General features: G+C 40.8%; 1 protein-coding gene across 5 annotated transcripts in view; it reads left to right on the top strand.

Annotated features, from left to right (window-relative positions):
- Positions 1 to 132: 132 nt before the first annotated feature.
- The window catches only part of HDHD2 (haloacid dehalogenase like hydrolase domain containing 2), a 38,725-nt gene continuing 25,607 nt past the window's right edge, over positions 133 to 13,250 (top strand). Inside the window, exons 1-2 of one of the 5 annotated variants that reach the window (XM_029226364.1) lie at positions 133 to 276; positions 12,326 to 12,436. In XM_029226364.1, coding sequence (XP_029082197.1) covers positions 12,336 to 12,436 — 101 coding nt within the window. In that variant the 5' untranslated portion in view covers positions 133 to 276; positions 12,326 to 12,335. Of the gene's footprint in view, positions 334 to 507; positions 623 to 672; positions 1,296 to 12,325; positions 12,437 to 13,250 lie in introns of those variants that run through there. The other 4 variants (XM_029226383.1, XM_029226388.1, XM_029226398.1 and 1 more) reach the window with 4 other exon arrangements.

A 13,250-nucleotide genomic window follows, 5' to 3' on the forward strand; every position in this document is an offset into this window, starting at 1 on the left:
CGATAACAACTTACCGTTCTGTTACACGGTGAGGAAGGTGCAGTACTAGACCCCGTAGTTGGTCTTCGAAACCGGAAAGTAGCCCTGGACGGATGGGGCGGAGACATGTGCGGAGAGGCGGGACTTCCGGCACGGCCCTTGGGCCAGTTTCCGGCGCCCTCAGGCAGCCGCCCCGGCGCCTTTTTCCCCGCCAAGGATACTGCGGAGCGGAGCTTCTCTGCTGGCTTCTCTGCTAGCGGGGCGTTTGCCTTTGCTGAGGACGGCGTGCGGAGCCCGGTGAGGAGCCGCACTGGGACAGGCGAGCGCCCGCCTGTCTGGAGGCTACATTTCTTTGTGAGCTGGCTGGGGACATACTGGTTGGGTTTCTAGGCCACCACCCTCCTGGGGCCCGGACCAACCGGGCGCTCGCTCTTTGAGGATTGCCCACCCCTCGCGGCCTTCGGCGCGGCGCCACCACGCGTGCGCGGCGCGGGGCGAGCCGCACTTCCGCCAGGTCTAGCGTGCGCGGGGAGAATGGTGGCTGTGGGGTGTTAGTCCTTCCCCCTAACGTGCCCCTGAGCTGTATTTCGAAGCCGGCGTCCCTTCGGGTCAGTCTGGCGTTTGCCAGGAGCTGGAACTTGCGGTGAGGGAGGGTGCGTGACCAGTCTTGAGGCCCTTTCCCACCCGGGAGAAGGAGGGGATTGCAGTTGAGTTAGTGCTGAAAGAGCGTTGTTCGTGGAATCCTTCCAGTTATGGAGGCCGGGATTCATGAGTTTAGCTAATTAAAAACTCTTTATTGAGCGATCAGTAGTAGTACAGGGGGAAAGGCAACAGCCCTTTGACTCACAGGGCTCCACGGATGGAACAGAGTGAGGAGTGTACTAATGGAGCACGCTGGGGGGTCCTGGCCCAGCCTTGGGAGAAAAGGAGTTGGACTCAGGAAAAACAGGAAGTGATATTTGTCTGAGACCCAGGGACTGAAGGAATTGGTCAGGGAAGGGAGGATGTAGGCGACAGGGGTGGTAGAATTCAGGGAGCAAAAAGGTTTCAGACAAAAGTCCAGCGATGAGGGAGGTAACGTATAGGACTGGTGGGCGACTGCAGTGCCATTGAACTTTGGTGCAGGAGTAGACACAAACGAGTTGGAGAGGTAAACCAGGGCTCTGGACACCAGTGTACATTGTTCATATTTTATCCTGGGCGCAGTGGGGAGTGACTGCATAATAACATTTGTTGAGGGAGTGCATGCAGTGTGGTTCCCGACTTTTTCACTGGAAGCATATGGGGAAGAAAAAAGAATTTGTACTCTCCAGGGGGTGAGTATAAATATGTCCAGAGACATATTGAGAAGAGCCCCAGCCTCCCAGGAGAAAATTTATATTGAAATCTGTTTTAAATATTTATGTACGTTCTTAATGATAGGCCACAGTATATCCTTATTTTGGTATAAAATGTTTTCCCATATCCTCAAATTATACTAATGCTTTAGGACTGTATCATATTTATCCTGTGATTTTTGTAGCCCTTGACACATCCATCATGTCCCCCCTGCCAGCACACACACACCCACCCCCAATACGCATATATGACCTATAACCCAGCCTTTCTATTTGTGGAACACTGTTCACAATATATGTATTACTTCCTTTAATCTTCCAATCAACCATTAGAGGTGTTATTCTTTCTACTTTAGAAATGAAGAAACTCAGGCTGAGATGTTAAGAAAATTGCCCACGTGCACACAGCTAGTGAGTACAAATCCAGGCATGTACAACTCCTTAGTTCTTGTACTTAACCACTGCACTGTTGCATTTCAAAAAATGGATTTGGAGCTAGAAATAGGGAGAAGAGTCGAAGCAGAGAGGACATTTAGGAAGTTGTTGAAATAGGCTAGATGAGAGATGATGATTTCAAAACTAAGATAGTTTTAGTAACAGTGAAGAGAAGTGAGTGGATTCAGGACTGTACAGGAGGTAGCACTGACATGATTTGATTTGGCCCTTGACTGGTTGGGAAGAAGGCTTGGGAGAGTCGTGGGTACATCTACATTGATGGTGCTGCCATTCGCTCAATAAGGGTTGCAGGATGAAGAGCAGCTTAGAGGGTAACAAGGACTTGGATTGAGATGCCCCTGGAATATTCAAGGGGAGATGTCCTCTGAAGTATCTTGAAGAGTTCCTTTTGGGATGAGAGAGAATTTACTTTTGTTCTTTGCATTGAATATGTACCAATATCAGTTGTTTATGACTTTCTAAAGTATATCCCACATAACTTGTTCAAGCCATGTGAGATGGTGGGACGTGGACTCTATAAACAAACATGGACCAGCTTTGAAGCCTTTTCAGTTTTCTGGGGTGATACTAATAGTTTACAATTACAGTTTATCAAGTACTGACTTGTAGTTCCGGTAACAAGTATTGTAAAAATTTAGACAAGAAAAGAGATCATGGCAGAAGTGATAGAGGCCTGTAGTGGAGCTAACTGAAGAAGTGTATTTTGAGGTTTGAGTGGTACACCTCAGTTATGTTCTTATAGGCCTCAATCACTCTCAGATAAGCTCTATAAGAGCATTTTAGAGTTTAAAAGGTATGTTCTATGGAACTGATGAAAGCGCTTTGGTAACATTAAGTCTATGTGGACCCTTCAATAAAGATTAGAATTATCAATATTTTTATGACCGTTTAGTGGTTCTGGTTGGACAGTTTTTTATTTTTTTGAACAGTACAATTCTTTTGTTGTTTTTCTAGTCTTGTTTATATTTTATTCTTTAATCATCTTTGGAGTTAACTTTTTTTTTTGTGGCTGGGCCGCACGGCTTTCGGGATCTTAGTTCCCGGACCAGGGATCGAACCCAGGTCCCAGCAGTGAAAGCACCGAGTCCCAACAACTGGACCGCTAGGGAATTCCGAACGGAGTTAACATTTTTTTATTGAATATTAGGTGCCTCTCATAAAACTTGGGTTTTGAGAGAAGAAGTTTTAGGTTCTTCTGTATGTAAAAAGAGAATGCTTTGTCTACATTTTGCATAGCCTTACCTTTTGTGGTGCAATGTATTTTAAATTAAAGAATCCTTTGTCACACATACAAATAGAGTCGCTAGCAAAAGTCTAGTCTTTTGAGTAACAAACTGTTTCCCCTCTCAGGCAGGTAATAGTTGATGCTATTGTTGATGTAATCCTCCATTTCAAGGTCATAGTAAAGATCGGAAATCGAATAACATATGAGGACTGTTAGAAAAGATTTTGCAGTGGAATCTTGATTAACCAGAGCTCTTAATATCTTTTTTTTTTTTTCTCTGCACTCTCCCCCCATCCCCCAGCAGATTCATTATAAAAGGCAAACAGAACCAGGGAGTTATTTTAAAATCAAAATACTTGATGAGGGTTATACTGATGTATAATGATTGGACTAATTTAGTTTTTTATAAAATTAAATATATGAGAAATGACTGACTAAAACATAACAAGACTAATTTTTATTGTGAAATATGTAATCTACACAAGAGTATGCAAAACATATGTAAGTTTTAAATAATTATGATAAAAAACACCTGTGCACCCACTGTCTAGGTCAAGAAGACTTTAGAGGCATCCTTGTGCTCCTCCTGGTTTGTATCTCCTCCCCATCGCCTGGAGGAATCCCTATCCTCTTGTGTTAATCATTCCCTTGCTTCTCTTTCCAGTTTTATCACCTATGTGTGCTATAATATGGAACCATACGGTATGTAGTCTTTTGTGACTTGATTCTTTCACTCTGTAGAAGAACTACCTAGGATGATGTAACTGTAGTTCATTCATTTCCACTGCCTTTCACATTCTGTGTATGAGTATACCACAATTTATTTGTCCATTCTTCTGTTGATAGACATTTGTATTGTTTCCAGTTCTGGCTTTTACAAACAGTGCTGCTTTGGACATTTTTGTTTGTATTTAATGGTAGAGTGTGAAAGACTCTCTCGAGGATATAATACCTGGGAGTGGAACTGCTGGGTTATAGAGCATAGTGATTCCAAACCAGTTTCCAAAATGATTGTACTGTTTTATTGTCTCACTAGCAGTATAAGGGAGTTGCCTTTTTTTTTTTAACATCTTTATTGGAGTATAATTGCTTTACAATGTTGTATTAGTTTCTGCTGTATAACAAAGTGAATCAGCGATACGTATACATATATCCCCACATCCCCTCCCTCTTGCATCTCCTTCCCACCCTCCCTATCCCACCCCTCTAGGTGATCACAAAGCAGAGAGCTGACCTCCCTGTGCTATGGGGCTGCTTCCCACTAGCTATCTGTTTTACATTTGGTAGTGTATATATGTCCATGCCATTCTCTCACTTCGTCCCAGCTTCCCCTTCCCCGTATCCTCAAGTCCATTCTCTACGTCTGTGTCTTTATGCCTGTCCTGTCCCTAGGTTCTTCAGAACCTTTTTTTTTTTTTTTTAATTTTTATTTATTTATTTTTGGCTGCATTGGGTCTTCGTTGCTGCATGGGGGCTTTCTCTAGTTGTGGCGAGCGGGGGCTACTCTTCATTGCGGTGCTCGGGCTTCTTATTGTGGTGGCTTCTAGTTGCAGAGTGCAGGCTCTAGGTGCGTGGGCTCAGTAGTTGTGGCTCGTGGGCTCCAAAGCGACGGCTCGGTAGTTGTGGCGCATGGGCTTAGTTCCTCCACGGCATGTGGGATCTTCCCGGACCAGGGCTTGAACCCATGTCCCCTGCAGTAGCAGGTGGATTCTTAACCACTGTGCCACCAGGGAAGCCCCAGAACCATTTTTTCTTTTTTAGATTCCATATATATGTGTTAGCATACGGTATTTATTTTTCTCTTTCTGACTTACTTCACTCTGTATGACAGACTCTAGGTCCATCCACCTCACTACAAATAACTCAATTTCGTTTCTTTTATGGCTGAGTAATATTCCATTGTATATATGTGCCACATCTGCTTTATCCGTTCATCTGTCGATGGACACTTAGGCTGCTTCCTGGCTATTGTATATAGAGCTGCAATGAATATTGTGGTACGTGACTCTTTTTGAATTATGGTTTTCTCAGGGTATATGCCCAGTAGTGGGATTGCTGGGTCACATGGCAGTTCTATTTTTAGTTTTTTAGGGAACCTCCATAGTGTTCTCCATAGTGGATGTATCAATTTACATTCCCATCAACAGTGCAAGAGGGTTCCCTTTTCTCCACACCCTCTCCAGCATTTATTGTTTGTAGATTTTTTGATGATGGCCATTCTGACCGGTGTGAGGCGATACCTCATTGTAGTTTTGATTTGCATTTCTCTAATGATTAGTGATGTTGAGCATTCTTTCATGTGTTTGTTGGCAATCTCTATATCTTCTTTGGAGAAATGTCTGTTTAGGTCTTCTGCCCAGTTTTGGATTGAGTTGTTTGTTTTTCTGATATTGAGCTGCAGGAGCTGCTTATATATTTTGGAGATTAAGCCTTTGTCAGTTGCTTCATTTGCAAAAATATTCTCCCATTCTGAGGGTTGTCTTTTCGTCTTGTTTATGGTTTCCTTTGCTGTGCAGAAGCTTTTAAGTTTCATTAGGTCCAATTTGTTTGTTTTTATTTCCATTTCTCTAGGAGGTGGATCAAAAAGGATCTTGCTGTGATTGATGTCATGGAGCGTTCTGCCTATGTTTTCCTCTAAGAGTTTTACAGTGTCTGCCCTTACATTTAGGTCTCTAATCCATTTTGAGTTTATTTTTGTGTATGGTGTTAGGGAACGTTCTAATTTCATTCTTTTCCATGTAGCTATCCAGCTTTCCCAGCACCACTTATTCAAGAGGCTAGGGAGTTGCTTTTGAAAACCTTTGATATTTTCTGACTTTTAAATTTTGCCAGTCTTTTTTGTTGTAGTGATTTCATTCTGCTTTAAATTTACATATCCTTGATTACCAGTGAGTTTTGAACATCTTCATTTGTTTATGTGCTCTTTTGTAAAGGATATGTTGATGGTTATTCATTTGTTTCAGATTTGTTCCTTTTTAAAGGATATATTGAGATCCTGTGCCATTTTTCTATTGGGTTGTTTGTCTTTTTCTTAATATTTACAGTTTATATTTCCTGGATTCTGATCCTTTCTCACATGTGTTGCAGATTTGTTTTTCACTCTGTATATTTCTACTCTTTCTCTCTTTACAGTACTTTTGAAATATCTGTCTTTTCCTTTATTCCTTTATGCTTTTTATATCATAAGAAAGCCATTCCTACCCTCAAATCATGAAGATACTTTCCTATCTAAAAGTTTTACAGTTTTGCCTTAAACATATGGTTGTTTAATCTTCCTGGGGAAAAAATGTGTATGAGGTATGATATGGGAGTCCAATTCCATTTTTTTCTCCTATGGATAGTCAGTTGTTCAACACCATTTTTCTTTCTTCACTGGTCTCAAACACTATCTCTGTCATATATCGAGTTTCCACACACTGGTTGGGGTAGGGGGTGGGGGGGGTCCTTTTTTGGGTTCCCTATTCTGTTCCATTGACTTTGTCTCTTTATGTGCTAATACCGTAACATCTTAGTTAATTACAAGACCTGATTAATTGTCTGGATATTAGGGAAAGCAAGGCTCCCATTTTCTTTCTCTTCAATCTTGGCTGAAGTGTCTTGGCTATTTGCACTGGTGTGTAAGTTTTAGAATCAGCTTATCAAGTTCCACAAAACCCTTTTTGGGATATTGATTGGAATTGCTTTGAATCTGTTGATCATTAAAAGGGAAAACTGATATCTTTGTAGTATTGGGTCCATTAATAGATCTATCTATATATTTGTCTTCTATGTGTCTTTCATTATAGTTTTATAATTTTGCCATAAAAGTGTTGACTTCTTTTGTTAGACTTTCCTGGTAACTGTATGCTACTATAAGTGATATCTTTTTTAAAATTAGTTTTCTAATTATTTGTTTGTGACATAGTGATTTTTTTTAATTGCTATACTTTTTTACTTTGTTAATCTGTTTTAGATTCTTGAATTTTTTGTACATACAGTCAAATCATCTGTGAATAACGATAGTTTTGTGTCTTCTTTCCAATCCTTGTACCTTCTTTTTCTTGCCTTACTGCACTAGCTAAGGTATCGTTTGCAATGTTAAATAGAAGTGGTGAAAGTAACATCCTTGTGTTATTCCCTATCTCAGTGCTTTCAGTATATTACTGAAAAGTGATATCATAGTATAAAGTATAAGTTACACACTGATAAATATCAGTATATTACTGATAAATCTAATGTTGGCTGTATATAGGCTTTTTGTAGATACTCTTTTATTAACTTAAAGAAGTTCCATGGCTCAATATAGTAATGATCTCAGTCTCCCAATATTGCTTTATAGATTCAGTGCAGTTCTAGTCAGAATCCCAAAAGGGGGGTTTTGGTGTTTGTTTTGATGGAAAATAACAGTCATCAGCATGGATGAATCTCAGAAATACAATGTTGAGCAGAACATGAAAGTTGCAAGATTATGACTTCATTCTTATAAAGTTAAAAGACATTAAAGCTGTGTGACAGGTAAAAATATAAAGAAAAGCAAGAAAATGATTATCACAGAGTTCATTATGTTAATTACTTCTGGGAGGTGGGACAGGAATGTAATTGAAGGGGCTCATATAGGACCCTCAGCAGTATTGGCAGTGTTCTAATCTTAAACTAGGGACTGGCTAAGCACACAAGTTTCATTTTTTATATTACTATTATTATCAGGTATGAAAACGTCTTTCTTTTGCCTTCAACCCATTTTTAAGAGAGATCTTTATAAAATTTGTTTTCCTCCAAGAGTTGAAAATTTGTAAAAATATTGCAATGAAAACCATATACCTTTCACCCAAATTCACTAATTGTTAATATTTTGCTATATTTGTTTTGTGTTTCTCTCATGCATTGCACTTATTTGTCATGTCTTTTCACATTCCTTTAATTTAAAACAATTCCCAAGCCCCTTCTTTGTCTTTTATGACATTGATATTTTTGAAAAGTTCAAGCTAGTTGTTTTATACAATTTGGAATTGTCTCATGTTTCCCTCATGATTGATTTGTGTTAAACATTTTTGGCAGAAATTCTACAAAGGCAGGACGACTACAATGGTCTATCTCAGGAAGCACATAATGTCAGTTTCTCGCATTATTAATGGTGTTACTTTGATCATTTGGTTAAGGGGGTACCTGGCTGTTTTCTCCACTGTAAAAGTATCTTTTCTCCTTTGTAGTTAGTGGAGAATCTTAATTTGTGGGTGATTATTTGAGCCTGAGTGATTAAACAGTTGACCCTTGAATAATGTGGGTTTGAACTGCATGGGTCCACTTATACTTGGATATTTTTCAGTAGTAGACACTATGGTGCTACACAGTTGCTGGTTGGTTGGATCCAAGGATGCAGACGAACCCTGGATGTGGAGTGTGGACTCTAAGTTATGCATGAATTAACCCCTGCATTGTTCAAGGGTCAACTGTACTATTCCCCAACAATTTTTCATCAAACGGTTTTATCATGTGTTATGCATTTCTGTTATTTTTTCTTTTTGGTGCCCCAGATTTGGCTAGTTGGAACCCCTGGTTTATGTGTCCTTTTGTCCACCTGTGACTTGGTAAAACACTATGTTGGCTCACCTTCTATTTTGGCTGACCCAGTCCAGGTTTTGTTTAGTGCACTTTAGCTGCGCTCATAGCTATTGGAGTCTTGTTGCTTGTTCGTTTTGGTGGGCGGTGCTAAGAAATATATGTGTATTTAAATTGCAAATTCATAATGACACCTCTGATTCCAAACCAACACAGGCTTCTTCCTGTCCTCCCATTCCATGTTTATAGCTCTTTTCTTCCATTTAAGAACCCTAATTTTTTTAAACATCAGCAGTATATTTATACTGATTTGCTCAGTCCTATAACATGCACAGAATTATTTTGGAACTCATACCATTACCAACAACAAACCTACTAAGTAAAGTTCAAGATTTCCTTGCACTTCTTTTGTCCTTTGCATATATCCAATGGCAGGGCTAGAGTCAGCACTCTGCAGAAGTTGTCTTAGATTAGTTTGTGTTTGTATTCCATTTTAGGGCTGGTTTTGTTTAAGTTTGAATATTATAAACCATTAACATGGTTCAAAGTCAAAACTAAGCTTGGGCAAGTTAGTAACTTCTCAGTGTCTCAATTTCCTCCTATGTAGGATTGCTGAGAAGTTTCAATGATGTAGTAAAGACTACAGAGTGTTTAGCACAGTGCAGAACACCTACAGCGTCCAATAAATATGAGCTGTTCTTATTTCCCTTCTTTCTTTATGAATTCCTCCCAGTCGCTTCTCTTGCTTTTTACTTTTCCTGGTCTGTGACCCCAGGCTATGCATGGGGTGGGGTAGGTGGGCAGGTGGAGGGAGGTACTTGTTACACAGTGATGAGTGGGAAGGAAGAGGGCACATCCTTTATGTTCCTACTATGTGCTTATCACTGCCAGGCATTCTCCTTAACTCAGCGAGCCCTCACATCCCCGCAGGGTCTTTACAAGTATTCTTCCTCTCATACAGACGAAGAAATGGAGGCTTAGGATGATGAATGCTCTTGCCCAGGGTTACTCAGCTAATCCTGGACCCTGGACCTACCTCACCCTCACCACCTGGCTCTGCTTCCCCCACCTGCTGCATCTCCCTCACTTAGGACCCAAGTTCTAGCTCACTGAAGGGAAACCCCGCTCAGATTTGGGGAGCACATATAAGGAACAGAGCAGGCCTGGATCCAGCCGGAGCACCGTCTCTATGCCTTCCTCCCTCTGTATCCCTCCCCAGTCTGGACCATGCTGACAGCTGGCCCTGTGGGAAAATGCAGTTCTCTCCAGTATGCCCGGTGACAAGTCCTCTATGCATGCTGATCAGCAGCTAGCACTTGCCAGCAATTGGCTACAGTTCTGGGTTTAGGCTGGGTTTATTTTTTGTATTTATACCTTGTGTGCAGAGATAGCTGACTTGGAGTAGGAGCGGGGTCTGGAAAATGAGAGAAGCAAAGGAGCTAAAAGCTAGAAGCTGAGAGGGAATTCAGGGGTCATCTTTGCTATCCCTCTGCCTCCTGACAGGACTACACCTACGGGAGAGCAACATTTAAAAGGGTAACACTGGGCAGTCTGGAAACTACTGGCAGCTTTGGGAGATGGACCCAGCAGGGACTAGCAGGCCGATGTTGAAGAAGAGAAAATCGGGGTGGGGGGGGTAGTGGTATGTGATACACTGATTCTTTCATCCCAGATTGCCCAACTGTAGGCAGTAAAGTTTGAGGATTCGGGATTTCCCTGGTGGTCCAGTGGTTAAGACTTCGCCTTCTAATGCAGGGATGCAGGTTCAATCCCTGGTTGGGAAGCTAAGATGCCTCGCGGCCAAAAACACAAACAAAAAAAGATTGAGGCCTCATCTTGCCTCCCTGCCCCACATATTGAAGAGAAACTTAAAACCAGAGAAGGCACTAGACCAAGGTCACACAGTGAATTTGAGGCAGAACCAAGACCAACACCTGGGCCTGGTGACTGCCAGTCCTGAGCTCTCACAATGACATCTCAGAGGGAGCTAGTTAGGAGAGAGAGGTCTTCCCCTCCATCCACCGTGCGTCCCATGGATGTCGTAAACCACCTGAGAACTCTTCTGGTAGAATTCTCCACAAATTCTTGTTCATTGACTACTTGTATCTCCCCTGGTTCTTTCCCCCTTTTCTTTCTGCTTCTCACTTTAAAGAAGATGGCTTTTCCAGCTCTGCTCTCACATCAGGGCTTGACATAGTAAGTGCTTAGTACGCATTTGCCCTATGAAGATACAATGAATGGGGCACCGTGGCAACATCCTGTAAGGGTGAAGATTAGCACATGCCCTCAGACTGAGGAAGACCCCAGAGAAATGTTCACACACACGGCCACCAGGAGACATGCAGAAGGATGTTCATAGAGGTGCTCTTCACTATAATAAAATGTGCAAAACTACCTAAGTCTTCATGATCAGGAGAACAGAAAAGTTAAATTGTGTTTTCACAAAATGGAATACCACACAGCAGTGAAAAATGAATGACCTATATCTACATGTGTTAACATGGCTACATCTCACAAACAGTGTGGAGTGGTAAAGCAAGTCATGAAGTGTCTGTAGAAGAACAGTAATACAAAGCTTTCAGCACATCAAAATCAGGAAAGTAGTAACCTTGGGGAGGGGGAGAAGTGGAATCAGATCAGAGAGGGTACACACAGTGCTCTAACTCCTTCAATGATGTTTTATTTTTGAAGCTGAATGATGGGTAAAGGGGGTTGTATTATCCTTGATACCTTTTGTATGTCTGAAATACTTTATTCTAAAAATTTTTTAAATGGAAAAAAGAATAAGTTAAAAAAAACTAAAAATGAAGTCCCATCCTATTCTCTTTAGCTTCCACACTATTCTTACCCCCTCCCTTATTATCTTTAAACCACAGATATACCTTATACTCCACTGTATATATGATATAACTCATAATAAACATATTTTAAAGGGAAAATATGCAAAAGGAAAGTCAGACATTGTAAGGTAAGGAAAACATCTCCTGACTAAAGTTGCTTTGTAACTTGAAATTTCCTCCTCACTGACCAGTATAAATACTGGTAGCTCTTTGGCCATATATGCTGCTTCAGGATATAACAATGGAGATGGGCGATTAGAACATTTCATTGTATATAACCAAAGAGGGAAAAGATTTTGCCAGTGATTTAGGGCTTCCTTCCATCCACCCATTCTTCAGAGTACATTTTCTCATATGTAAAAATAAATGCATGGGGCTTCCCTGGTGGCGCAGTGGTTGAGAGTCCGCCTGCCGATGCAGGGGACACAGGTTCGTGTCCCAGTCCGGGAGGATCCCACATGCCGCGGAGCGGCTGGGCCCGTGAGCCATGGCCGCTGAGCCTGCGCGTCCGGAACCTGTGTTCCGCAACGGGAGAGGCCACAACAGTGAGAGGCCACAACAGTGAGAGGCCCGCGTACCGCGAAAAATAAATAAATAAATAAATAAATCTGGTTGTCTATTTAAAAAAATAAAAATAAATGCATGAATTGTTCCACGAAGAGTTATTTTAAGAAACCTGAAGTAAATAGTAACCTCCTTTTTTTTTTTTTTTTTTTTTTTAACCATTTTCCTTCCTGTGGTTTTAAGACTGAAAAAAAAAACCCTAACCATTATAAAAGTTTTATGGATCAAATTTGGATTTTTGATTTTTAAAAAACTTTTTTTCTAAAAGGGAGGCAGCTTAACACTAAGTATCTGTCTAGATGTGAATGATATTTTGAAGACTTACCAGTTTTTAATTGTCCATTGTTTCCTAAACTGTATTTTTAGTTTCATTTGCTCTCTCTTAGGGAATGAAAGATGGCAGCATGCCGTGCATTAAAAGCTGTTTTGGTGGATCTCAGTGGCACACTTCACATTGAAGATACAGCTGTGCCAGGCGCACAAGAAGCTCTTCAAAGGCAAGCTATCCTCCACGTTCAGCTGACAAATATGTTTGTAGGTGCCGTTTTACCAAGGCAGATCATTAGCTGAATGGATGGCCTTAAGGTGGCATTTCACCAGTTTACCATATATACAGGAACTGCCTTGGGCTTAGCTAGAAGATGTATGCATTGTAATAATCTTCCAGACATTGTTCTCTAAGCCTTTTGTTAGGTTTGGCCTTTTGATTTAGTCTTTTTGTTCTTTATGTGTATCTTTTTCTAAGTCGGTAGTGTAAATTTGGGAATGAAAACTCGAGACTCTGAAATGTGGAATAAGTAGCATTGGAAAAATCACAGATGAATCCTGGAATCACAAAACGAAACACACACATATACAAAGCCATAGTTCCGCGCACTCTTCTTCATCTAAGATCTAACACTGAGTGTGCAGCTGCTCAAAGAAAGCTTAATTAAGGAACTTGAAATTTTAGAATTATTTCCATTAACTAAACTTAATGCTTTTGAATGTTAGAGATTGTCTTACATTTCTGATGCATCACCACAAGTCTAGATACAAAATACATAATGAAAGCTTGGTAAAGTGAACTGAATGTGAATGTTTGTTCCTCAAAAAAGTACTCCTCAGTACAACAGAACTAGTAATGTTATTAAGCATCTCATCTTCAAATAATTTAGAGTTTTCAAAATCAACAATAGCATGTGGTGCTTTGTCATTTTCAAACCTTACAATATTCACATAGTATGCTGTTGTTCAGGAAATCCAGTGACTAGTATCACAGTGCCAGGTATTATGGCAAGAGATCAACACTGACTTGGCACTCTCTCAAGG

Source organism: Monodon monoceros, unplaced genomic scaffold (genome assembly GCF_005190385.1).
Source record: "Monodon monoceros isolate NGI ecotype Baffin Bay Population unplaced genomic scaffold, NGI_Narwhal_1 Super_Scaffold_1, whole genome shotgun sequence".
Lineage (NCBI taxonomy): Eukaryota > Metazoa > Chordata > Mammalia > Artiodactyla > Monodontidae > Monodon > Monodon monoceros.